General features: G+C 44.0%; 1 protein-coding gene across 1 annotated transcript; it reads left to right on the top strand.

The window, feature by feature from the left end:
- Positions 1-2,135: 2,135 nt before the first annotated feature.
- Positions 2,136-26,489, top strand: MUC13 (mucin 13, cell surface associated; the record flags this gene model as incomplete). Its single annotated transcript, XM_058556523.1, has 11 exons — positions 2,136-2,682; positions 5,671-5,793; positions 7,039-7,145; positions 10,036-10,091; positions 12,925-13,088; positions 17,123-17,248; positions 17,590-17,716; positions 18,397-18,434; positions 20,414-20,498; positions 22,868-23,049; positions 24,990-26,489. Coding segments are annotated over 11 exons (1,563 nt in total), but the record flags the coding sequence as incomplete, so codon positions are not given.
- Between the last annotated feature and the right edge of the window lie 715 nt (positions 26,490-27,204).

Raw genomic sequence — 27,204 nt, 5'->3', positions numbered from 1 at the left:
AACTAATTGAGCATTCTTGAATGCAATCTCCCTAGCAAACAGAAATTTGAAACTGAAGTAAAAAAGCACTAAATCTAAAACTTCTTGTCATAATCTCAAAAACGTGCAGAAAACCTCTTAATAGGTCCCAAAGAGTTTTGTGCACATCTGCAGAAACATGTTGGTTATTTGGCATCAGCAGAGAATGAACATTTCTGAAGTGTGAAATTCAAGGCCGGGTGGAGTCAGGGCTGTTTGCACCCACAACCTGCCAAGCCCTTTTCTTCTGTTTAGTTTTCCATGGTCAGGGTCAGTCCCAGGCCACTCGCACTGCTTCTCCAATGATAGAGGACACCCCAGAGGTGGCTTCCATGCCCACTGTTCTCATTCTAATCCCTGGTTTTTCTCTATTTCTTTCTGTTTGCTCCTCTGATATTTCTTGTCTTTTTCATTAAACGATGGCTTTTTCCACAACTCTCTAACCAAGTCAGAGGTAAGACATTGGCAATATGCAGACCTGGCTTTGCGTCTGGGCAAATCCCTTAGTTCCTCTGAGTGTTGGTGGGCTCTTCTCTCAAACGCGGACACTCACATCCATGTCACAGGTCCTGTCAGGCACAGGGCAAGCCCTCGAGAAATGAGAACAGTAGCCATCACAGGAGCAGCAGCAGTCAGATGGCCAGCTGGTGGGCTATTTTCTTGCCCCTGGAAGAGAAGTTGCTCATCTCTTCAACACTTCGGAATGACTATCTAAGCCGGGCCCTGTTCCAGGTGAAGAGCCGGATTCTGCCCCCCAGGGGCTCACAGACACCTGGGGGAGTCAGGGAACAGCTTCAGCAGTTTTCTTTATCCCAGGGTTTAGGAATTGCTTCCTCACTAAAACTTTTCTTTTTCATAATTATGTTTTTTAACCAATTGTCAATGTCAGAGTTCTTAGAGACAAGTGTTCTAGAAAACTGATCACTGGATCACCAAGAGTTTACTACCCCATGTGTCCAGCGGTTCCTAAGGGTTAAAAAAAAAAAGGCAACTTGGACGATCACCATAGTCCTTAGGGCAAAGATCATCTCTATTCATCTAACTCTTTAAAAAGTTCATGTGTCTAGAATTGTTGATGGATAAACATTGCTAGAAAAAATTTGGGGAAGAATTTTAATACACACTTAATGAGGTATATTTATTTTATCATTCTTTAAACACAACCCTTTCCTTCCCTCCCTCATATCTATCAACAGCTAAAATGCCATGTAATGGGAAATTGAGACACTTGCCTTCACAAAAAGACAAAAGGAAGCCTCTTCCAGATAGTAACACCGCCACCTAGTGGCATTTTCAATTGTCCTCCTGGGGACTACTCAGGACTGTTCAACACCGATTGACAGTTCTACAACTATAGGCATAAATGATATTACTTCTTGGTTTTCATCTTAATACATATTAACTCTGTATCTTATTTTTCAATAACATTTTTCCAGTTTTGTCTGTTTATTTTTAGTTTTATTTATTGTGGGGTTTTTTGTGTGTGTGTTTAGAAGTCGTCAGGTACTTTCATTTTTAATGTGGTCAATTATATTTATTTTTCAGAGAAGAATGGATTGGGTACTAATTAGTATTACATAATAGCAACTGCCGTTATATATTCAATGTTCTGTCTTCTGAAACTTGGTATTTTTGTTCTTCCAGCCATCAGGCAAAGCCTGTCTAGTACCTCAACCACAGCTAGCTCAACTAGCCCCACCCCAGAAACTGCAACTAGTCCGTCTAATGCCTCACCAAACACAGCTAGCTCAACCAGCCCCACCCCAGAAACTGCAACTAGTCCGTCTAGTGCCTCCTCAACCACAGCTAGCTCAACCAGCCCCACCCCAGAAACTGCAACTAGTCCGTCTAGTGCCTCCTCAACCACAGCTAGCTCAACCAGCCCCACCCCAGAAACTGCAACTAGTCCCTCTAGTGCCTCCTCAACCACAGCTAGCTCAACCAGCCCCACCCCAGAAACTGCAACTAGTCCGTCTAGTCCCTCCTCAACCACAGCTAGCTCAACCAGCCCCACCCCAGAAACTGCAACTAGTCCGTCTAGTGCCTCACCAAGCACAGCTAGCTCAACCAGCCCCACCCCAGAAACTGCAACTAGTCCGTCTAGTGCCTCACCAAGCACAGCTAGCTCAACCAGCCCCACCCCAGAAACTGCAACTAGTCCGTCTAGTGCCTCCTCAACCACAGCTAGCTCAACCAGCCCCACCCCAGAAACTGCAACTAGTCCGTCTAGTGCCTCCTCAACCACAGCTAGCTCAACCAGCCCCACCCCAGAAACTGCAACTAGTCCCTCTAGTGCCTCACCAAGCACAGCTAGCTCAACCAGCCCCACCCCAGAAACTGCAACTGTTACCACAACGACCACACCTACTACAGTATCAGTAACTGCTTCTTCTACAAACACATCAAGTCCAGTTCCAACTACCACTGTCACATCTAAAGAAAGTGAATCCACCCCAAACGCAAACATAGTAACTACACTTACCACTCCCACCATTTCCTCTTCAAGTGGTGGCTCAACCACAACTGTTTCTTCTCTAACACCAAGTAACAATGGATCATCCACGAGCACAGTCACGGAAGGTGTTTCCTCAAAGACTATTTCTTCAGTGACTTTCAACAGCGTCACTTCATCAGAGAACAGCACCCCAAAACCTGGTACCACAGGTAAGAGCAATTCCCTCAAGGACTCCTCACTGAGGAGTCAGACCATAGTAGAGGATGGGAGGTAAGTGTGCTCTGCTGGGGTAGGGAAGTGGGTATAAAGAAAGCCCAGGTTTCCTTGCATATGAATCCCTGAAATGAAAAAATCTGAGTCACAAAGGCTAATGGTGATGGCAGAGACCCTGAAAGATTACCCACAGTTCCATCCTGTTCTTTCCTTCCCACCCTTCCTACCCAAGCTATTTGCTAGATGTGGAATATTTTTATGAACTTCGATTTTATGAAAGCTACTTCTCCAGTTTCCCTCTCCCTAGGAGATTTTTGGAAATAGTTTCAGCGTCTTTGAGAAGGCCAGGTCCAAATACGCACTGACTCTCCAGCCCAACTGGTCCAGCTCCGTGGGCCACCTAAGGCAGGAGTCAGTTCTACTCTGACTCCTTATCAAATGTTCTTAAAAAATATGACACTGCAATGGTGGCTGATCGCAATTTGGAATTTGAGCCAATTTATGGAATTTGAACCTGAGGGATAAAAAGCCAAACAACAGCAGTGCTCAAACAGCCCTAGACATGACAGGGGTCATTGTCCAAAGGACAGATGTTTGGGGATACTGTCTAAGATGACAATCAACCTCAAGCCAAAGTTATTGAAACAGAAACCACTTGCCTCATTTCCCAGAACCTGGTCTAGAACAGGGGTTGGCAAACTTTATCAGTAAAGGCAAACTAGTAAATATTTTAGGTTTTGTGGGCCACAATAGGGTCTCTGTTGCAACTACTCCACTCTGCCATCTTTAATATGAAAGCAGCCATAGTCATTATGTAAATGAACAAGCCTGGCTGTATACCAATAAACTTTATTTACAAAAAACAGAAGATGGCCAGATTTGGCTCATAATTCATAGTTTGCCAACCCCTGGTCTAAAAAAATCCTCAAACCTAGGCTTGAAGTATCTAGATAAACCCTGTCATTCTCAGATAGGGAAACGGAGGCCCAGTGAGGGCAGCAACTTGTCCAAGGTCATAGAGCAAGTGGATGTCTGCCATTGAGCAAAATTGAGAGGAAGGTACAGAGATTTCCCATATACTCCCTGCCCCTACACATGCATAGCCTCCCCCATTATCAGCATCGCTCATCAGAGGGTACATTTGTTACAACTGATGAACCTACACTGACACATGATAATCACCCAAAGTCCGCAGTTTACATTAGGGTTCACTGTTGGTCTTGTGTATTCTATGAGTTTTCACAAATGTATAATGACATGTATCCATCATTATGGTATCACATAGAGTGTTTTCACTGCCATAAAAATCTTCTGTGCTCCCCCTATTCATCCTTCTCTCCCCCCAACCCCTGGCAAACACGGATCTTTTTACTGTGGCCATAGTTTTGCCTTTTCCAGAATGTCATGTAGTTGGAATCATACAGTCTGTAGCCTTTTCAGATTGGCTTCTTTCACTTAGTAATATGCATTTAAGGTTCCTCCATGTCTTTTCATGGCTTGATAGCTCATTTCTTTTTAGCTCTAAATAATATTTCATTGTCTGGATGTACCACAGTTTATTTATCCACTCACCTACTGAAGGACTTCTTGATTGCTTCCAAGTTTTGGCAATTGTGAATAAAGCTGCTATAACCATTCATGAGCAGGATGTGAGTTTTCAGTTCCTTTGGGCAAATACCAAGGAGTACATTTGCTGGATCATATGGTCAGAGTATGTTTAGTTTTGCGAGAAACAGCCAAACTGTCTTCCAAAGTGGCTGTACCATTCTGCATTCCCACCAGCAATGAAGGAGAGCTCCTGTAGCTCCACATCCTCACCAGCACTAGTTTATTTTTTAATAAAAGTAAATTAGACCCATAGTTATGGAAAAAGAAGCTTAAAAAGGGCAAAAGCATATGTGATAAAAACTAAATCTCCCTCCCATCCTAAGTCCCTGGGACCCAGACCCCAGAGGCAAGTGTCTTTCCCCAGAGGCAAGTTCTATGGCCAGTTTCTTATGTCTTCCCTCCAGAGATAATCTGCAAATACAAGCATACATATTTGTGTGTTTGTGTGTATTCCTCCTTTTTTTAATCACAAAAGAGAGCATGTTATACACATTGTACCTTTTTTTAAAAAATTGATTTCTACCTATAGGTTCATAAGAATTCAGACAGCCTTGAAGGTTGTCGTACACTTGGTTTATTCCGCAATCAAAGCTCAGAAGCGTTTCATTTGACAGAGATGAAGAAAATGGCCAGTCAACATCACCATTTGGCCATTGACCTAACTTTCCTCCTTGGGTTCCATCAGATCTCTGCAGACAGGAAAGATGCTGCACCCTGCCTGGTCTGGAGGCCCGGCCAGTGGTGTAGAAACCATTGCAATAATATTCTCACCATTTATTCAAGTCATCGACTCAGAGAGGCAGATAGTGGAGTGTCCCCTCATCATTTCCTCTTAGAATTTCCACTGAGTTAATCCACATTCTCTTCCTAACACCCCTTTCCTTTCTTCGTGGATCTGTATACCATGTCTGCTACCCAGAATATAACATCTAGTTTCTTGTTGGAGCTTCTTGCCTATTCCTCCCTATAAGACAGTTATTCACACCTTCCTAAAAAATGTGATTCTTTCTCTAAAATGATCTTGGGGAGACCTACCTAGTGTTAGAGGACCAGACATCAAGGTTCTGGAGGGTCCTTGAAGTCCAAAGATTCCTGCCTCCCTGGAATTAGGACTGCTGTGTCTCTCTGAGCAGATGCTTGCCAACAACCTCTGACCTTTACTGTTGACACTTGGTTCCAGAATTTCAGCAACAAACTCCCTAGAGGCATAAGAAAATATGAATTTGTTTTTAGCTCTTCTAAGCGTGTGTACTGTGGAATAACATAACTGAGGAATAGAAAGTGCCCAGGAGGGAGGCATGAAGATTTAAAAGTATGTTTCCAGGTGCTATTTGTTGCTGTTCTGTGGATTTTAATCTCTTTCTTCTCCATCTCAGTTCCCAGCAGTCCTTGCCAGGGGGATCCCTGTAGCGGTGGTTCTGCGTGTGTTAGTCTGAATAGCACATATTTTTGCCTGTGTTCGGACGGGTATTACTATAAGTCTTCCACATGCAATAAAGGTGAGTTACAAAGGATGAACTGTGCAGAGCTGCATCTCATACCTAAAGTGGAATAGAAAATTTAAAGAAATGGCAAAAAGAGCCTCCAGAATACTAGAGGTAGAGGAAAATTTGGAGGCAACAAAGGCCAGGAAAACGGAGAGAAGTCTCCTGCCTTTGTCTCAGTGGAAGCTAGTGGGAGAGGACATGGATCAAGCCAGATCTGTGAGCTAGTCTTGAAGGTCTGGGAGTGGATGTGTCCTTCACTTTACCTGTGCAAGGAAACAGTGCCTTGGGGACAAAATGAGAATCACAGGTGTTGAAGCCCCTGAAAAAGTACAAAGACTGCATAAATACAAAGTAGTGTGGTACATGGGACACTGATGCAGAAAAGGGGGACATGCCTGAGACCACATGGTCAGACAAGCCTGGGGCCTGGTCTTCTGACTCTGGTTCAGTTCTCTATCATAGGACTTGCTTGCTCCATAACAGCAAACCCCATTTTCAGAGACTCAAGAGCCTCTCAGCTCTAGAAATAGACTTTAGCAGCAATTGACACCCCCTTGGCATAACACTTTTTTTGGTTAGATCAACTGGGTTCCATGAAGGTCCAAGGCTGTTTCCTGAGTTATACATTTTTATCTGTTTCGTGAATGAGAGCTAGCCTCCCTTGCCAGAGCAGAACAATTGTATAGGAAATGAATGCATTGGCCACAGGGCTTAGAGATATGCCAAAAGCCAAAAGGATGTTCATAATTTTAGCACTAATAAGCTCATTTCTGGGGTTCCACTCTAAGTAAGTGACCTCAAATATAGAATGGTTTGTGCATGAAGATGTTCATTGCAGGCTTTTCTTTTTCCTTTTAAATAATTAAAACCACTAAAAACAAAAAAGTGAAACATCAGTCAAGGAACATATATGTCATAGAATATTATGCAGTCTTTAAAAATGATAGTTATGAAGACTAGGTAATGATTTGGAAAAATTCTTATTATATAATAATAAGTAAAATGACTTATGATATAAACTTGGAATTATAACAATGTAAACTATGCATGGAGAAAAAGAGCTGGGAGAAATATACCAAAATGAAAATGGTTGTGTTAGGTCAAGCAGGATTTGGAGTAACATTTTTCATATTTCCAGACTTCCTGTCCTATCATTATATAATGTTTAGAATTTTGAAAAATAATCTATGTTTTAAACACAATGGAAATGACCCTCTTTGTGTGAAATAGTACAGAAAGATTCTGCTTGAATTTCAGGAAAGATATTCCCCGGAACAATTACAGTAAAAGTATCAGAAACATCTGGCTTGGAAGATGAACATTCTGTGGCCTATCAAGAATTATATCATGAAATCACTACATTTGTAAGTATTTTCCAACCTTCCTTCTTGTATAAGCGTTCTTCGTTCTGACTCTGAGTTGCAGAGCATTGGGCTGGTATTCAGGTGGTGCTCATTGGTGCAGCTGTACCACTTGTTCAGGTGGTGAAACGCACCCTTACTGGTTAGTACACAGCAGCTGTCCCGAGCCCCCTGGGTGCCACTCCTTACCGGTTGCCCAGGCCCCTCCCCTGGGACCCTTGGGCTTCCCGTGATCCTGCACCTAGAAGAGTAGCACTGGCACAGCAGAGGGCCTTTAGGAGCTTGCTCCAGTCATGCCAGACTCATTGTTACATGAACTATTAGAATATTTTTTAAATGGACAGATAATTTAATAAAAAATTAAAATAAATTATTTTCAATTGAGTCGAAGAGAAAAAATTTAAAGATGATTTTTTTTCTTTTTACATTCAAATTTGCATAAATTTCCATCCTACTTAGCTTTTTTTTAACGTCTGGAAGGGGAACTCCATCTGAATTTAACATCTGTTACTTTTTTCCCCCACTTTCAGAAATGTCAAAATGAACAATAGCTTCATTTCCTTTTGATTATTGTGAGTGAGTGTGAACGTGAAAAGGATAGAGCTCTCCATTCTGGAACCACAGATGTGAGACCTGGAAGGCCTCGCAGAGGGCATCCGGCCAATGTTTCTTAAAGTTTAAAGGAAAAAAATGTTAGCCTGTAACTTTGTCTTAGAACACTAGGTGGAGAAACACTTTTAAAAACTAAAGTCTTAGTCTACGACAATATCTTTCAGTCTGGCGTTACATCATTACACAAGAGTTTTGTTATTAGAATTGGTAAAACGTAAAAAATTATTATCTAAATGATTTTACACATCATACAGAGAGAGCTAGTGCTCACAAGCGAATAGCCGATGCCTGGCGCTGCTCTGATAAAAACCCCAGCTGGCGCATCCCAGGGCGTGCCCCTGCCCCTTTGCCGAACCACCTGTGCAAAAAAAACGGCCTTATCCTTTTCTCCTGGATCTGCATTCCTTTTCACCAGCTTGGATGATATGCGGACCATTGAAGACACCAACATCAATGTGTTCCTGTTGTCAGGGAGCCCTCGATTGTCTCCTGCGGCTTTACTGAGCACTGGCCACTGTGGCCACTACATTTCCCAAACTTGCTTTGGGTATGAGCTTCCAAAAGCCCCCTCCAGCTACAGGCCTATGCCCAGGTCTCAGAGAGCAGTGTAGAGACTTGATCTCAATCTTGATGGTCCCAGAGGGTAGAGGTGTTAGAACATTCTTATAATTTCCAAGGGCCTTTTATTCCAAAAGAAATATGCCAGAACTTCCTTGCAACTCCCACACATAGGAAAATAGAGACAATTTACTTTCTTCAAGGTCCTCTCAGCAGACTTTGTAGCCAGGACAGTCCCAGCTCAGGCCCTGAGAAGTCTCCCGGGATCCACTTTCTACCCAGCTGGATCCACATGGACAGTCGACACAGGGCTTCGGAGTTTCCCTGTTGCGTGCTGTGCCTGGCATTTTATGTGTAATGTTTCTAATTCTCATAACAGCCCCACAGGGGAGATAGCGCTATGGTGCCTATTTCATGGATGAGGCAGTCGAGGATCAGGAAAGTTAAGTAACTGACTGCAGGTCACCCAGCTGATGAGTGAGGAGGTCGGGATTTGAACCCAGACCTGCCTGACCACACAGCTGCTTCTCCTTCTCCTCACCTGCTGGCTCTGTGGTGCAGTGGAGGCCAGGCAGGCCCGTTTCAATAGCTCCTGCCTTCTTGTCCAGCCTTGCAGCCCTTCAGATTCAGAGGTGTATATCCCAGCAGCCTCAAAGGGTGACCTGGAAGAGAAAAAAAAAGGAAACACTTTGTCCTATGCCAGATGCTAATTTCACAAACTCTTCTTTGGGGTTAAGAAAATCAAATGGACAATGGTCACCAGGGGAGCTGGAAGGCACCTTGCAGGTCATCCAGTGAACTTGTTCCTAAGTGGACCCCTGGGACTCTGATGGTTTATAGAAATACCAGCTATTCCTAATGTTTAAAATATGATAAAGGAATATGGACATATTCTGGATATAAGGCTGCTCAGACTACCTAGAGCATCAAATTTATTTGAAATTGGAATTAAAGAGAAATTATTTGACATCTTTTTAAATGACATTGGTTGCTGTTATCTTTTAAAATGTGGGGTCCCCATGGGGAGAAAAATAATCAAGTTGTAGATTATAAAAAGGTTGCACCAACCCAGTTCAACACTCATCTGATAAATGTGGAGACCTAGGCCCAGAGAGGGGAGGACACGTCCAAGTTCATGATTGTAGCTCTCACATTTAATTCATTCGATCATCAGTCAACCAGCCTTTGTCGAGCATTTCCTGGGGATGGCTAAGTGCTGTGGGGGAGGCTGGGGGCTGGGCCAGTGGGGGAGGGTCTGTCATAAGAAAGAGAAAACGCCGTTCTTGGCATCAGAGAGCTTATGCTCTAATTGGAACCCCCACCCCACCTCCACCTCACCCCTGCCAGAGGTCCCCGCTTTATCTCTGGCCACTTCCCTAAAAGTATCTCGAGTTATCTCTGCTCTTAGAGCACAACTCAAGCCTAAGAGAGTTTCTTTGAAGTCAGTCACCTCATTTTTAAGAGTATGACCATCAATTTGGCGGAGTGCTTTCGGTTTCCATCTTTTTCCTGGATAACTCTGACTTAAATCAGAATCTTACTATTTTGAGCAAAAATTACTGAAAGGTGTTAGAGCACATGTCAAGAATAAATAATTTGCTGTGATGAACCATGTATGTTTATATAAATGAATGTACAAATGTATTTATGTTAACACCTAGATACAGTATCACATTTTCCCCCTCTTTGTAGTTATTATTAAATCTGTTCTTTTCCTCCACAGTTTGCAAATGCATTTAACAACACTGACTACGGACAGACTGTAATTCTTAAAGTAAGGTAAGTCTGCTATGGACCAATGGGGTACTTTGGAGGTGGGTGTGCGTTTGCCTAACTTCCGGTCTTCTCTTGAGTTCCCGGTGCAGCAATAAGGCCCTCTGGTGGCAAGTCACAAGTCAAGAAGAGATGGTCACTCTGAGCACTGCGGAGGGCCCTGCCTCTGATGTCACGCTGACCCTGGCCAGGATGGGCAGGTTGTGACCTGGGGACAGCAAGATGCTGTCTGTGATTGGCTACTCAGCAACTTGCACACGTGGTCCCAGGCATCACCTGGATCTGTTTGGTTTGATCCCTTGGCTACAAACCACACCTGGTCAACCCCTAGAATGTGTATTCCCGGGGGCCAGGAAGAGAGTCAATGGCTCACAGGCATCATCTCTTTCCTCATATCAAGGGAGTGAAGGAGACAAGAACACCCCAAGCACACATCTGGCTACTGAAGGGCCAATAGTGAGGTCTTTGTGCTGTAAGGATAAGTATTTATTGAGCATGTCAATACGCAATGAGCAATGCTGGGTGCCACTTAGGGGCCCAAAGAGGCAGAGGATTCTCAAGAAGTTAGCAATTCTATCTCAGCCTTCTCTGAAGTATATTGATACACAGGTACCACAGGCCGAGGAAGGAATGCTCTAAGATGAGTGGAGCTGTGCAGAAGAAAGCAGCTCTAATGTATTTCTATTTTATGATTTTACTATCACACCTATCTTTATAAGCTTTGTCAAATCCTTTGTGGAATAAAGTAGATATATATATAAAGGTGGTGAGTTTGGAGCTGGCAGTGAATGAGGAGCAAGCGTGGTTGGCAACCAGGAGGCCAGCAGGCATTGGATGGAAGGCACAGTGCTCGCCTAGCGAGGGGCAATCAGCAAGCAGAGAGGCTGGGCCCCAAGGCAGAGGCTCGGAAGCTGGAGGTCCACAGCGGACAAAGCTGGAGGGCTATGCGTTGTTTCAGGGCATTTGGTTTGGTTTAGCAGATGACAGGGAGTTTGTGCGTCGAGGATGACTGGATAAAAACAGGAACAGTGAGGTGTGACGGTGTCGGTCAAATCTGTACTTGAATCTTGGCCTTGGCACTTTCTCACTGTGTGACCTAGCAGGTGTTTTAACCTCTCTGAACTTTTGTTACCTCCATCTGTGGAACTGGGACAATCTGATCGACTTCCCTGGAACCTTGGGAGGAGTTCAATGAGACAACATTTGAAAGATTCCCTGTGCGAAGTATCTGGCACCTAGTTGATTTCAAGTCATTTACACTACGCTTTTTTTTGTCACAGTGCGCAGTGGCTCCATTGTTTCCTTTAACTGTTTCATGAGTGTAGTGTCTACCTCCTGAATCAAAGTGCCTACTAGTAGATTCTTTGAATGAATTATGGATGGCATTTTCTTTCCTAGCTCTACCGCAAAATTTTAGCATCGATTTCTGGTCATCTTCCAACTGATAAAGAATAACTTGTATCAAGTACCCTTTCTCACTGCCCTATACATTCCACTGCCACCTCCAAATTGTATCATGAATGAATCATGGTAGACAGTTTTAAATTAGAATTCCGAAGCCCATTTTGCTTTTTTGAACTCCCTTTTGAGGTGGTCGTCCCTAAAAACAGAATTTGGTTCGTGTTTTGGATTTTCTTGATTATTCTGAAGAACCAACGCAGCTGTAAACATTTCCTAAGTAGGCTGGCGATATTTTCAAGCTTCTATATTTATTCAAAAGCCAAAATGGAGTATAGAAAAAAAAATTGGACAAGAAAAATACAACCTGAGACTTAAAAACACATAGCCACAAATCAAATAGGGAAAGAGTTTTTAAAAGTCCTTTTTTTTGGGGGGGGGGGCCGGCCCAGTGGTGCAAGTGGTTAAGTGCGTGCACTCTGCTGTGGGGTGGCCCCGGGTTTGCCGGTTCGGATCCCGGGCGCGCACCGACGCACCACTTGGCAGGCCATGCTGTGGCAGCGTCCCATATAAAGTGGAGGAAGATGGGCACGGATGTTAGCCCAGGGCCAGTCTTCCTCAGCAAAAAAAGAGGAGGATTGGCAGATGTTAGCGCAGGGCTGATCTTCCTTACCAAAAAAAAAAAAAAAAAAAGTCCTTTTTTCTCTCTTAATGGTTGTACCACTTGATTCCTTTTGGACAATGAAAGAATTAGAACTTGGCAGTGCTGTTCTTAGGGCTCCAAACTGCAGTGCTGATTAGAAAGAGAGAGACTCTTATAATGTCTTGCTCATAGCAGGCTCTCAGTAGTTGATGAGAGGATTTGGTAGTACATGCTCATATTCCCCCCAGCCTTGTTTCAGTTCACCTCTGGGTCCTGTGTGACCAGGCCCAATCACATACCCACTTTGAAGCTGCCTGCTGACTTCCTGGCACTTTCTGGAAATGACCCAGACTTCATATGGTTGATTACTGCTCTCTCTTGCACAGGAGGAACACACATCCCTCTGTTTCTCTCCAAGTATGAGTCTGAGATTGAACAGCTCAGCAAGAGACCTACTCTTGACGTTCTACAGAAAGCGACAGCTTAGTTCAGATGTTACTTGTTCTACTTCTGCTTAGCTCCAGCCTCTTAGATCCTAAAAATTGTTGTCCACAATCTTCCTAAGTATCCTCCAGCAGGACATTGTTGTAGCCATAGGTTTCCTCTGAATAGACATCTTGGGGCCTATAAATTGCCATCTTACTGTAACCCCAGGCCTCTGTATTTGGGCCTCAACTGTGGCTATGGGACACTGGGTCAGGACTAGAGCTGGGAGATTGGGGAGTCTGGGAGGTTTGAAGACCTGTTTGTTGATCCTTCAGTTCAATTCATCAAATGATGGATTCATTTCATTTTTAGCATATCTCCTTCAGCAAGATCTGAAATGCGTGCCGGTGACCAGACTGTTAATGTAGCAGTAGTAAACATTCTTGTAGAAACTACAAACGCAGATGAGGAGAGCGTGTCTGATATAATTGAAGAGGCAATTAGAAAATACTCAGGTGACATCACAGGTTATACCAGTAAGTATCAAACAATTTTATTCAAAGTTTACCTAAAGACCTACCTAGCTTTTTGTAAACTTTTGCATTATATGTAGCAAGAAGAACTGGATGACCAAATCCACAGATGTCTCCAAGTCTCCTTTTAACCAGTCCCTTCTTCCTCCCTTTCCTCTCTCACTCGGCCTCTGCTCCTTTCCAGCCGTCGCCCAAGTCATCAAACTGACCAGTTTGTTCCTATTCTTGGAAGGTAGCCTTGAACAAATGGTCTCTTGACAGGGGAAGATGAAGGAAGGAGAAACAAGAGGGCTTTACACCAAGTTACAGCTTCCCAAATGATTATAGCAAGTTTACCTACACCGTTTCCCCTTTAGGCTGACATACAAGCCCACAGCACAGCCTTAATAATTCACTTTTTTTTTTTCTTTTATTGAGGTGTAATTGACTTACAACATTATATTAGTTTCAGGTGTCATAACAGTTCACTTTTGCTGTGTTACAAACCATCCCAAAACTTGGTGTCCTAAAACAACAACTATTTATTTATTGGAACACTCTAATTCTGTGGATCTGAATTGGGGCTGGGCTCAGCGGGGCAGTTCTGCTGATCTAGGCCAGTCTTGGCTCACTTATAACTTCTGCCATTAGCTGTTGGGTGGGTCTGCTAGGGGCTGATCGATCTGTGATGGTTCAGATGGATGGTTTATCTCTGCTCCACATGGTCTGTCATCCTCCAGCAGGGTGGTCCTAAAGGGTTTCAAGAGCAGCAAGGAGGTAAGTTTCAATGCACAGGTGTTTCTCAAGTCTCTGCTTACGTCACATTTACAACCGTCCTGATGGCCAACACAATTCACATGACCAAGAACAGTGTGGCAGGGCCCTACCAAAGCAATTGGATACAGGAAGGCATGAATAAATTGACACTATTACTGCAATCAACCCACTTCAGCACCCATCAGGAGTTCCTCATCTTAGAAGTGACCTGTTAGGGCCAGCCCCAGGGGAAGCTTTGTGCAACTGGTTCTCAGTCCTGGTTGCCAAATCCAGAGGCCTCTGTTGAGGCACAATTTATCTGACTTTTCTGTAGCAGTGGTATCCTTCCCTTCTGTGACACTGTTATCCTTCCCTTCTTAAAGTCCCCTTCTCTCTGGGCCTCCACCCCCATTCTCCTAATCCCCCTCCTGCCTCCCTCATCCTTCTTTTTGCTCCTTCTAAGACTCCTTCCTTAGTCTCTTAAATTTTTGCTTTTTGATGATTGTAACCTCCCTGGCCTAGTATGCAAAACTTATTTCTCTTTTTGAAAATATAAACAAATCCTGTGCGTTTATAATTTTCCAGCACCTTTTCTCTTTCTTCAAGATTACACAAAGATTCTCACTGATCTCTCAGGACCTGGAATGTAAATGCTCTGGGATAAAAGACTTACAATTCTATCAGAAAAGATGGGGGCTCCTCTGCATTGTACCCCCTCCTTGGGCTGCGGTCCCTTTAACAATGTCCATTCAACTCTTTTCCATTTAAGTGATATGTCCTAGCAGAAAATACTGGAGAAAAATACCCGTGGAACATTCAGTTTTTCTCACGTCATCCATCAACATTACGCCACCAGGCCTGGCTTTTTCATGAGCCCCTGGTAGCAGGGAAAACACACAGACACACACAGCTCCATTAATTTGCCCATATTTCATTTTAATTCTTTGCTCTTTGTTGTTGTATTTTTTAATTTTAATTTTAATTTTAATTTTTTGGTTATTTTGGGTTTTGTGTGTGGTAAGCCTGAGCTCATTTGAGACTCTAAACTTTCTCTGTCACATTTTTAATCTCCATCTTTGGTTATAGGACCTTCTTTCCATATTTTATTTATATCTCTCATCTGAGAGCTTCCTGTGCAAACCATGCCAGTTTCTTAAATTACCTGACCCTCTCCTCCACTTTTTTATTTTACAACTCATGGGGATCATTTGCAGCTGCATAATTAGAATTGCATTTCAGAGCTTCTTACCTTCTTGAACTATTTTAATCGTCTAGAGTCTCATGCCATGGAACTACATCTTTTCCTTGCTGAACATTTCAATATTTACTTTGTCAAAGTCATGCTCCTCTTTCTGGCTATCACTTGGTCCTTGTCTTCCACGGGACCTATCGCTTCTACCTGCCAATCAGTTTCTCTTTGGGGTCAGAATTTGGTCCAGAGTAGCAATTCATGCAGTCAGAACCTCTACCCCCTGGAAGATGAACTTGTCAGCAAGGCAAGACAAGACCTTATCACATACTCTGCTTTTGGCTATATGAGTCTTCTAGCAAGTGTGAGGAAGTTGAAAGTCCCCATCAGCATGGGGACTGACCACTCGGAGTGGTCACCAGCTCAAAATAACCAGTGCATTCTTCAAGGTAAAGTTGGGGTCCCCTGTGCAGTTCTTTCCTTTTGGCTCTCCTTAGTAATTGCCTTGGCTACAAGCCCTGCATATCTGAAACTATCGCCTCAGCTCTGAGAATTGCTTTCTTTTGACAACTCCTCTCAACATCTCTCCACTCTGAGAACACGCAAGTGCTCTAAGATACATGAGCAAATTACTAAATGATGCCCATAGAGATGGCTACTGAGCATGAACCACCGGCAAATGGAAGTGAGAGCCTCAGAACTGTTAGAGGAAAATCACTTTTCCTGCTCTCCAGCTTCTGCTGCAAAGACAGATTCTCTCTTCCATGTCAAAAGTCCTAGAATCTCTTTCCCTAGACTTTTTTTTTATATAATTTTATTTATTTATTTATTTTCCCCCCAAAGCCCCAGTAGATAGTTGTATGTCATAGCTGCACATCCTTCTAGTTGCTGTATGTGAGACGCGGCCTCAGCGTGGCCAGAGAAGCGGTGCGTCGGTGCGCACCCGGGATCTGAACCTGGGTCGCCAGCAGCACAGCGCGTGCGCCTAACCGCTAAGCCACGGGGCCAGCCCTCCCTAGACTTTTAATTGGTGGCATTTTCAAATGACAGGTGGTGAAGGAAGGTTGGTTCCAGGTCTGGAATGTTTAGAAGAGAGTAACCACATAACCACTCTGCATTCTCCTATTCTTTCCCCTAATCTAGTCTCAGATTCATCTCTTTATTCCTAATGCCTTCCAACCTGCTTCTAGACTAACATTCTTGAAAGATTGCATTCTCATGTCATGCTTCTGCTCAAAATCTACCAATGCATTCTCAGGCTGGTGGAATAAAAGTCAATGTCCTTAGCCTGGCCTTCAAATTGCTCTATCAATGAATGCACAGAAGAATGATTATTTGTTGAGACTCCTGTAGCGCCACTTACATTACATTAGCTCATTTATTTCTTACAACAATCATGTGAAACAAAAAGTATTAGCCCCATTTTATAGATGGAGGGAACTTGGACCCACCAAAAATCAAATGATTGAACAGAGAGCTCACAGCCAATAAATGGCAGAGTCAAGAATTCTCTATTTTCTTCCACCTCACCACCCTGCCTTCCCCCTACCCAAGTACAGCTCCACTACTCCCTACAAGAATGCTTTGCTTCTTTTTACACCTTGATTACTCCACTTAGACAGACTTTACCTCTCCTTTGACTGTTCACATCTGCCCTATTTTTCAAGACTTAACCCAATTCCCAGCTCCTCCATGATGTTATCTTTAGGTACCTGAGCCCCTGAATTCCCATTGTACTTAAAGTCTAGATTATGAGTTGCTTGATGCAACTCTCTATGGGTTCAAACATGTAACTCTACAAAGATGGGCCCTAAAGTCACATAGCTATTGTGTTCCTTGTGGAACCCAGCACAGAGTTAGGTGCAAAAGAGATACTTGAACTTAAACATGATTGCACTGCATTGGATTGAATTACTTTGAATTGAATAATATAAGGAAATAGTCATGGAAGTGAGGACTGGGGAGTTAGATTTCAGAATCCCAGATTTTCATTTGTTAAATCCCAAAACTTCTTAAAAGACAATTATAACAATAATGGAATGGAGTACTTTTACAAGTTACTTTATCCATATTATCTTGCTGAATATATTTTTGAATTGTTTGTGCCTCTCAGTGCAAGATCGGTGTGATTACTATGGCTGTAAAAAGACAAATGATGACAATGACTGCAGCGATGGTTTACTATGTACATGCAAAGATGGGCTGGAAAGACCTAGCCCACAGATCCCTTTCTGTTCTGGTAAGTTCCACCTGCTTCTAAATGTTCTTCACAACACCTATGCTCTCGCCTTTCGCATTTGCAAAATACAAACTTGACTGCTCGAGTTTCCATGAGCATTTCGGAGTCTGAGGGATGTGAATTTTGGCTTTAAATAAACATATGGACCTGGACTGGGACCTTGGGAAGAGCTGGTGAGGTAGCCCATGTGCAGCCTCACAGGAGGCAGGTCATGTGCAGAGCCAATGAGCACCTCATTTGACACAGGAAAAGCAGTGTGAAAAAAATTGAATTCTGTGACATCACTTTGGGGTTGAAGAGGTTGTTTGTGAAAATTACTCAGAAGTCACTCTGTTTTGAAGCTAGTTCACAGTGTCCTGATGGCTGCAATGAAGAGAACAAGAAGCAATGCTTACTGATGGATGACGGGAGCACTGACTGCGTGTGCCTGTCGGGCTACAAGAAAGATGGTCAGGGCACGTGTCAAAAGTAAGAGAAATCACTCCTTTTCTATCTTGCCATAGCTGGAGCTAGGCAAAAAGGATAGAGCTTGCAACGTATATATGGGTTTAGGGTCAGGAAGTTGGTACGCTGGCATAAGTTGGTAGGTACAGAGCAGCATCATCATCATCATCATCATCATCATCATCATCATTAATAGCTTTTGAGCATTCTCTATGTGCTAGGAGCCACACTAGGTAGTATGTCTCACACAACAACACTGTCAGGAGTGTATTAGTTCCCTATTTTCAGGTAAGGAAACTGAAGCTCAGAGAATATAATAAAGACGCCCCACCTCACAGGGCAGTAAATAAGGGGCAGAGCTACATGGCCTTACAGCCCAAGGGGAGGGGCTCCCACCATGCCTCTGGGGCTGAGCTTTACCTGAATTGCTGAATCTTCTCGGAGCTCAGAGGATGGAATAGCCAGTCAGTAGCAAATGAGACCACATGGGATTGTGTACCTCCCTCAGCTTTCCAGAGCTCCATGGAAGGTGCTTACCTGGAAGAATGGGAGTGTAAGGAAGAAATGAGAAAGGGGAGAAGGAGCAAGCGGGGGTGGGTTGAAGGAAAGGAAGGTGGGAAGGAAGACATGGAAGTGGGGTGGGAACTCCCACATGCTCCCACAAGGAGCTTTACCATGCTTTCCTATTACTTATTGTATTTTAGATGTGCATTTGGCTACAGTGGAGTCAACTGTAAAGACTGTGAGTATGAAAGTCTTGCTTTGTTATTAAGCACCTGAGAAACAAAGATTGGCCACATTCACAATTCTGTCCAGTCCCCCAAAGTCCCTGGCTCCCTTCGTAAAGAGAGAGAAAATCTGCCTGCAGTCTGTGTTCTGGGTCACGCCATCCCGTGCCTGCCCTAGGCCCAGGCAGCAGCGCCTCTCCTACAGGAGATAACAGAACTCAGCCCATGAGGTGGGCTGGCACCTCTGCCCTTGTCCCAGGCCAGAAAAGGGCGTCCTAACATTATGTTCATTTCCTACATTACCTTAACTATGCACTGTCTGCTAACAGAAAGGGTAAAAGACCAGTATATTCCAAAAATGTTTATGGTTGTGGGAGAGCAGAACTAGAAAGCAGGCAGCTAAATCAGCCACTCTTCTTGTTTCAGGCCTGTTTACTAGTTTGGCATGTGTTGTTGCAAATTCAATTGCTTCCTTCTCTCCTATGCCCCATCTCCACCAGACTGGGACAATACTAACTTTATATTTTAAATTGTTTTATATTTTAAATTTTACATCAATGGTCCAAGATGAAGGAAATATTACTTCCTTCTTCAGTGGCCTCCCAGCCAGCCACAAAGCTAGTGATGAGAAATGCTCCCAATTTCTACTGTATTTTGTTGCAAGGCTGGATTTACTAAAGTCATTTCTTTCTTCCGGGCTTTCAGTGTCCACACCTATAAACTTAGCGGTTTGGACCAGATGACCTTTGAGGTCTTTTCCAGACTTACTGGTCTACGGCCCCAAGAATCCAGGCTGGAGTTGGTGTGGATGGCAGTTATGTAGCAGAAAGAGACCAAGGGGTCTAGAGCAGCAGTGTCCAAAAGAAATATAATGTGAGCTTCATATTTAATTTCAAATTTAAAAAATTCTAAGTAAATTTTAAAAAGCAAGGAGAAATAGGTGAAATTGATTCTAATAATATTTTATTTCACTCAATATCTCAAAAATATTATCATTTCATGGGCCCGCCCCGTGGCTTAGCGGTTAAGTGCGCGCGCTCCGCTACTGGTGGCCCGGGTTCGGATCCCGGGCGCGCACCGACGCACTGCTTCTCCGGCCATGCTGAGGCCGCGTCCCACATACAGCAACTAGAAGGATGTGCAACTATAACGTACAAATCTACTGGGGCTTTGGGGAAGGAAAAAAAAGGAGGAGGATTGGCAATAGATGTCAGCTCAGAGTCGGTCTTCCTCAGCAAAAAAAAAGAGGAGGATTAGCACGGATGTTAGCTCAGGGCTGATCTTCCTCACCAAAAAATAAATAAATAAAAATAATAAATAAATAAATAATAAAAAGGAAGTGTTAAAAAAATTAAAAAAAAATTATTTCAACATGTAATCAGTATAAGAAATATTAATGAGATATTTTACATTATTTTTCATCCTTCATGTTTGAAATCTGCTGTGTATGTTACACTCACAGGCCATCTCATAGCCACATTTTAAGTTCTCAATAGACAGAGCAGATTTTGAGGAAGAGAATGAGTGGTAATGAACGTCCAGACTCTTCCCTCATCAGTTCTATCAAGCCATTACCTGGATCCTCTATTAGTGACAAATTTGACTCCAACCTAGTTCCCCCAGCTTATCAGCAAGGTCAAGTATGGTGGGTAGGCAAAGGCAGCAGAGGTAAGGAGGGTATGTGGACCTCGGTTGTGATCCCATCTCCCATGAAGCCCAGGAAGGCCCTGCTACTATGGCCTTCTTTGTGTTTATGGTCTTCTTTTATCTGGCAAGGCTGCCTCTTCTGATTGAGTTCTGAAGACGCAGGTGGGGGTGTGGGGGGATAGAGTTAAAGGAGGTTAGCCACCCACCCAGCCTGGTCCTGGAGGGGTTGGAGACCAGAGCCTGACTGTCCTCACAACCAGGAGCCACTGGGAACACACGTACCTGTGCAGTAGACAGTGGGGCCTGCTTGTAGGAGGCTGTTCTACTCTTCTCTTTTCCCTTTCAGCATTTCAGCTGATCCTCACCATCGTGGGCGTTATTGCTGCCATCGTCCTTCTCGGCATGGTGATCGCATGGATCGTCTCACTGAGGTACGGAATGGAAGTGTCCCTTTCCAAGGGCACAGCGCCACTGGCATTACACTCTAGTTCTCAAAGACACCCGGCCTATCCCAGGCAAGAGATGGGAAATAAGGCGAGGCCTCTCTAATACCAATGACTTTTTTTTTTTCTTGCTTTAATTTTCTTCTGATTATATAAGCTATACATGAACATTGAAGAAAATAGAGAAATGCGTAAATGAGCAGAATAAAAATCACCCATAAAACCCACAACCCTGATGCAACGACATTGTGGCATATGTCCTTCCAGGGTTTTTTCTATCTTTTTAAATGATATTATACACATAATTTTGTATCCTTTGTGTTTTTAAAAAGTTTTGTTGAGGTTTATTTTTGCTTAACACTATAATGGGACGTAGAAACCATTTCCTGATGTCATTAAAAACTCTTTGTTAACAGTATTTAATTCCACTGATGTTGTCAAATATAATTTTCATCAAGCCACACCCCTGCCCAGGACCTTGCTGCAAATGGTCCAAATCAGCCTCAGCTGAACCCCCTTGGTTTTAAAAAAGTAGAAACTGTTGCCTCTGCGAGGCTCTCTCTCAGCTTGGTGCCTGAAGCGTTCTTCCTAGGAACTTAAGTAGGGTCCATTCATTTATTCAGCACATAGGTAGGTATGTCCAAGTTCCCTCCATTAACAGTAGGGAGAGTGCTATCATCTCTGTTTCATTCAAAATGTGCCACGTGGGATTCCACTTTGATGAACATAAGCTACTTTTTTACAACATTTATCCCATATCTTATATTTTGGCACAACAGGTATTTTCGCACTGTAATGTGAGAAGATAAATAGATTTTAGCTTCCTAAAATATTTTGTTTCTTCTTTTATTCTATTTTGATATTAACTCTTCCCCCAGAGACTTAATTATAAGGACTCAAAGCTGGGAACTGGGAATATGACTTTCCCTGTTCCAGGGAGAGGACCAGAACGTTTGATTCTGGAGCAAGGCTGTCTCCTCCTTTCTTAGAATTGGCTAACTGTCCTGGGTCTCCAGCGTCCAGGGGCTGCTGTAGAACCTTGTGACCCTGTAACAGCCATATTCTCAGTTCCTCCTTCCAGCTGCAGAGTCAGGTTTGCTCTTAGCTCAGCCTCAGATTTGTGATTCTCGGGAACACACCGAGAATTCTAACGTCTTGCCCATTTCAAAGGGAAGGAAGCCTCTCCTCAGTCGCCTTAGACGGGAGTGTTGTCAAAGGGCAGGACCCTGTTGTGGGCTGGGCTGGCTGTCAGGGTCACAGGGTGTGTGGGTCTTCCTTTACGACATTCCTAGTGTGACTGAGGCATGGGTGACTGTCACACTGAGAGGGCCTTGTGGGCATCAGAGATGCAACAGGCCCCAACCCCACTCTAACAGTCTAGGGCACTGCAGGGGCAGGACGATGGCCTGTGGGCCAGAAGGAAGGAAGGGTCATGATCAGCGTTACTTGGGGGCAGATGCCTCCCTGACCTGCAAGTACTTCCATACGGCTTTGAATGCTTACACTTGAGATCCTTGAGGGGCTGCAGCAGAACCTGGGCAATTTCTATTTCTCCTTTTAAGACATTAATTCCTGGAACCCATTTTATTCACTGAGGTGATTCTGTAGATGTTGACTTTGCCCGAATGAAAAATTGTATCACTAATCACCTTTTCTCTTTGACTTGTATTATTATTTTCATAAATAATTCAAAAGCATACTTAAGAGTACTAACATTATTAGCAAAAATTTGCATGGGACCATGGAATTAGATGGTAATATTGGATCACTGTTAACATTCTGGTTTTGATGGTTACACGGAGCTTATGAGGAGACCGTCCTTAAACTAAGGGAATCTACACTGAATGAAGTAAAAGTATTATGGGTAATGGGGCAGCAGATCTGCAACTTATTCTTTTTTTTTTTTTTTTTTTTTGTGAAGAGATCAGCCCTGTGCTAACATCCGCCAATCCTCCTCTTTTTTTTTTTGCTGAGGAAGACGGCCCTGGGCTAACATCTGTGCCCATCTTCCTCCACTTTATATGGGACGCCACCACAGCATGGCTTGCCAAGCAGTGCGTCGGTGCGTGCCCGGGATCCGAACCAGCGAACCCCGGGCTGCCGCAGCGGAGCGCGCGCACTTAACCACTTGCGCCACCGGGCCGGCCCCTGCAACTTATTCTTATATGGTTCAGAAATGTTAACAATTGGGGAGTCTGGGTGATGGATGTATGGGAGCTCTGTGTAATTTTTTTTTGTAAATTACATGTAAATTCGAAATCATTTCAAAACTTGAAAACATTTTTTAAAAAGAATACTAACATTTTCATCAAGGACCTTCCCTTATTGTCAGATCCTAATTGCTTCACTGATTACAGATCAAAGAACAGAAGGCAGAATATTGAAGAACAGAACTTGATTGACAATGACTATCAAAATCTGAGACTGCAGCAGACAACAGGCTTCAGCAATCCAGGAGCGGACGGGAGCATCTTCCCGAGAGTCAGGACTAATGTCTCCAGAGATGGTCAGCCGCAGAATCCTTATGCAAACCGGAGAGGTATGCAGAACCCTTATGCAAACCAGACAGGTATGCCCTGCCTTGACTATTAGGTGAGTCAGTGGGCTTTCTGATTGGCTTTTCGGAGTGAAAAGCCCCAGGGCAGAGTAGGGACCTGGCTATTCTCTCTTCACCTGGGGCTGCTCCCAAAGGCTTTTTTTTTTTTTTTAATCCAAAGAGAAAGATCAGGGGCCGACCTGGTGGTGCAAGCGGTTAAGTGCGCGCGCTCCACTGTGGCGGCCCAGGGTTCGCCGGTTCGGATCCCAGGCGCGCACCAACGCACCGCTTGGCAAGCCATGCTGTGGCGGCGTCCCTTATAAAGTAGAGGAAGATGGGCACGGATGTTAGCCCAGGGCCAGTCTTCCTCAGCAAAAAGAGGAGGATTGGCAGATGTTAGCTCAGGGCCAATCTTCCTCACAAAAAAAGGAAAAAAAAAAAAAAGAGAAAGATCAGAGGAAGCTTCCTGCCATGGTAAACAGCCACCCCTTGGTCCCTAACACCGATCATCTCTGTGACTTGAGACACATCACTTAATTTCTCTGGTCTCCTAGTTCCTCAGCCGTAAAAAAAAGAAGCTTAATTTAGATTCCCTTATGGTCCCTTTAAATTACAAGCTTCTGTGGACATGACTCCAGTGGTTGTGATGACAATTCCCAGGCTGTTTAAGGACCTAGGACCTAGGTCAGGCCTGGGAAGGACTGTTGCATGTCAGGACCTGTGGGATGCTTTTCAGGCAGCCCATGGAAAGGCAAATCTCTCCTTCCCTCCCTCCAGGCCTCAAGGCAACCAGATCAATTTCTAAAGAGATAAGGCAAGTTAGGCTGGTAACATTTTTATCTCCCTGGGGAGGACTTTCAAGAACAGCTGTACTCTTTAGATTTGTATTGATAATCGTAGCGGCATTGCTGAATGTGATCTGAATGAAATGCTGGAAGGAGCAAGCCTGTCAGAGGCGACTCTTGCGGGGAAGAGAAACAAGGGACTGAGATGGAAGGAAGGAGAGGTGATGAAGGAACAGCAGAAAGGGGGCCAGAGAAGAGAGAGGGCAAAGGAGGAGGCAAGAAGAGAAATATTTTTTTTAATAAAGGAAGACTAGGGAGAAAGGGAAAGCAGGTGGAGGGTAAGAGTACTCAGAAGAGTAGCAAAATGAAGAGGAGGAAGGAGGGGGACACAGGCTGGTGGGGGCGGGGCTGAGAAGGGAGACAGGTTCCGCACTCTGTGCGCACATTTCTCTTCTGCAGACTGCCCGGGTGAGCACGCCGCCCTTTGAGGATCTCAATGCACTGTGAACATTCTGAGAAAACTTGACATTTTTATTTTGAAATTCCATGGCTTATTTTGCACATAAACTTTCCTTTAGTCATGGAAGTCTAAATGTTTAATGTGTACAAAGAGATGAGTTGCACAAAATGCACCATGTTGGGTTAGACACAGGGTCTTGCAGCAATACCAAAGATGGACATGCCGTGGGAACTCCTGTTGGCCCCACCTAAGGCCAACCTTAACCAGCAAACTCATTAAAAATCTCCTCTCCTCCGTATCAGTGTAGCCCTTACTTCAAGTATAACCTCTAAAGAGAGCCCTGTAAGTGGGAGAATAAGCATGGCATTTAGAGTCAGAGACCTGGGTTCAAAGCCTTGCCCTTCCTATCTGTGTGTTACCACCTGTGTGATCCTGGACAAGTTATTTGACTTCTCTGTGTTTGTTTTCTCGTCCATGAAATGGACAAAATGAATCCTACCTCATAGGACAAAAATCAAATAAGCTAAAATATGTAAAGAACCTAGCACAATGGCTTTTCTGATTTGAATAGTAGTATTCAAATAGCTAATTAAAATAATGTTAATAATTTATGAATCTAAATTTTCTTATATGTTTTTGTTGGAATACTTCTTTTCTAAGAATTTTTTTTCCCTCTCTCTTTCCCTCCTTTTGTCTAGAATGGTAAAAATCCGGAAACATCCATGGCCCTCAACCCAATGTACGAGCTTTTATTTTGAGCATTTAAAAGACTGATGGAGAAGTGAGCAGCCATAAAGATCTGGCCTTTGGTATTTTTCTTCCATCCAACATCTAGCCTCTCTGAGTGGAAGTTGTGGGCATTTGCTGTGAATAGAGCTTGTTTGCTTACTGAGTACCTATGAAATTGAATGCACATAGATGCTACCAGCACTGGTAAGGTAGTTGATTTTCTCCAATCAGTACAATGGTTAGGTTTTTTTTTCCTGTTGGGGCAGCAATAACCATTTCCAACCCAGAGAAAAGCTCCCCAAGATTGTTCACTCCTGGGAGAATGTTGCTCTCAAGTTGATAGCCTACAGATGAGTGACCTAGTTCTGGGAGACTCTTACCATCAGCTGTGGAGGTCCTAGAGGATGGGAAGAGATACTTTTTTTTTTTTTCTGGCGAGGAAGCTTAGCCCTGAGCTAACATCTGTTGCCAATCTTCCTCTTTTTGCTGAGGAAGATTGGCCCTGGGCTAACATCTTTGCCCGTCTTCCTCTACTTTATATGTGGGATGCCGCCACAGCATGGCTTGATCAGCGGTGTGTAGATTTGCACCCAGGACCCAAACCTGCGAACCCCAGGCCGCCAGAGCAGAGCACGCGAACTTAATCACTACATCACCTGGCCAGCCCCTGAGATACCATCTTTTAAGGTTCTCAAAGTTCATTCTCTGACAAGTTAAACTAGGGCTGCTACTTCTAGCCATCAAGGTAAGGATTTCATTATCCTCGAACTGCCAGGAGCTTGTGACCTGGCCTCACACCAAAAGGACAGAAAAGAGACATGTCTCAGCTTTTTTGGCAGGAGTGACTGGGCATCCAGGACCTGTCTGATGCCAATTAGAAGGCCTGGACTAGAAATGTCCACCATGGGTGCATTCTAGAGTTTTTGAAATGCCAGTAGGTGGGAGAGGCAGGGAGAAAAAATATGACCAGAAGTGGGAGGAAGAGAGGCAGAAGGAAGCTGGGCTGGGAGGATGAGTAAGGGAGAAGGTACCCAGGATCCACCTGCATTGTCAGATGCTCCTCCTCAAGGAGCAAATGGGCACTGCCTCTAATTCATGCCCTATCCAAGCTCAGAGGCCAGGAAAAGGTGTGAAGACAAAACCCCCAGGAGCAAGAGCTTGAAGTCGCTTTGAAATTGCAGCCATTCTGTCTGGCTGATGGTGAGAGAGGCGGCTTGTGCTCTGGATCCAGATGTCCAGCCCTGTGATGCAGATTCCAGCAGGACTTCCTCGAGGCCGCAGCCGTGGCTGGTGACACACACAGCCAAGAATGGGGACAGCCACATCCAGCACAGCCTTTCTTTACTGTGAAGAGTGTCCTTGTTTATGTCTCATGTCTGGTCCCCTTGCAAGTTATTTTTATTTGTTGTTGTTATTATTTGTTCTTGACTTGTTAACTGTGAAAGGTAACAAATAAAGTATCTTTGGTAGATGGCGTCCTTCCTTGTATTCAGGGTTTTGGTGACGCACGTGGCAGTAAGTCTCACTTGCAACGGTAGCCGTGACACATGGCAAACTGGATGGATTGACATCCGCTGTCCTCATTAGGGGCTGTTGGATTACCCAAGTTAAATTTTTAACAGGTAGTAGACATTTTTGGCTGCTTCCTCATGCACATCCCATTCCCCTTGTGTTATGAAGCAGCCAAGCATTTTGGGTGGGACTGATCTGACCCCCAGCTCCCAGGGGTGTGCCTTGGTTGGCCCAAGCAATCAGTGGAATCCCAATCCACAGGGATTGACTTAAGAGTGAGCACATGGCATAAGTAGATGCAGTTAGAATAAAGCCCGAATTTTGGTAGGAGGCTTTCAGGAAGAGAAACTCTTTGTTCTGGAGAGTGGACTCGAGGATGTAAGGCCTCGAACTGCTTCAGTTTTGCTGAGCTGACAGGTACAGGGGGGCAGAGCTGAGAGAACCATGGAAAGTGGAGCTGGAGCTCTGATCAGACTATACTGGAAGCCTCTGGATGGGACTGTTAGGCCAGTTTGAGTAGTTGTTTCTGTTTTTGCAGCTGAAAGCATCCTCACTGATGCCACCTCAGTTTACTCTTGTGTTCTCAAGGCTAGGTGGTGAATGGAATAAAAGAAACACCCTCTTCTGAGCTATTAATGCCCACAGTAAAGACATTAGCCATCAACCAATTGG

This window comes from Diceros bicornis, chromosome 15, assembly GCF_020826845.1.
Source record: "Diceros bicornis minor isolate mBicDic1 chromosome 15, mDicBic1.mat.cur, whole genome shotgun sequence".
NCBI classification, from domain to species: Eukaryota; Metazoa; Chordata; class Mammalia; order Perissodactyla; family Rhinocerotidae; genus Diceros; species Diceros bicornis.
Note: the sequence above shows the minus strand (reverse complement) of the source record. Positions and strands in the feature narration are given on the sequence as shown.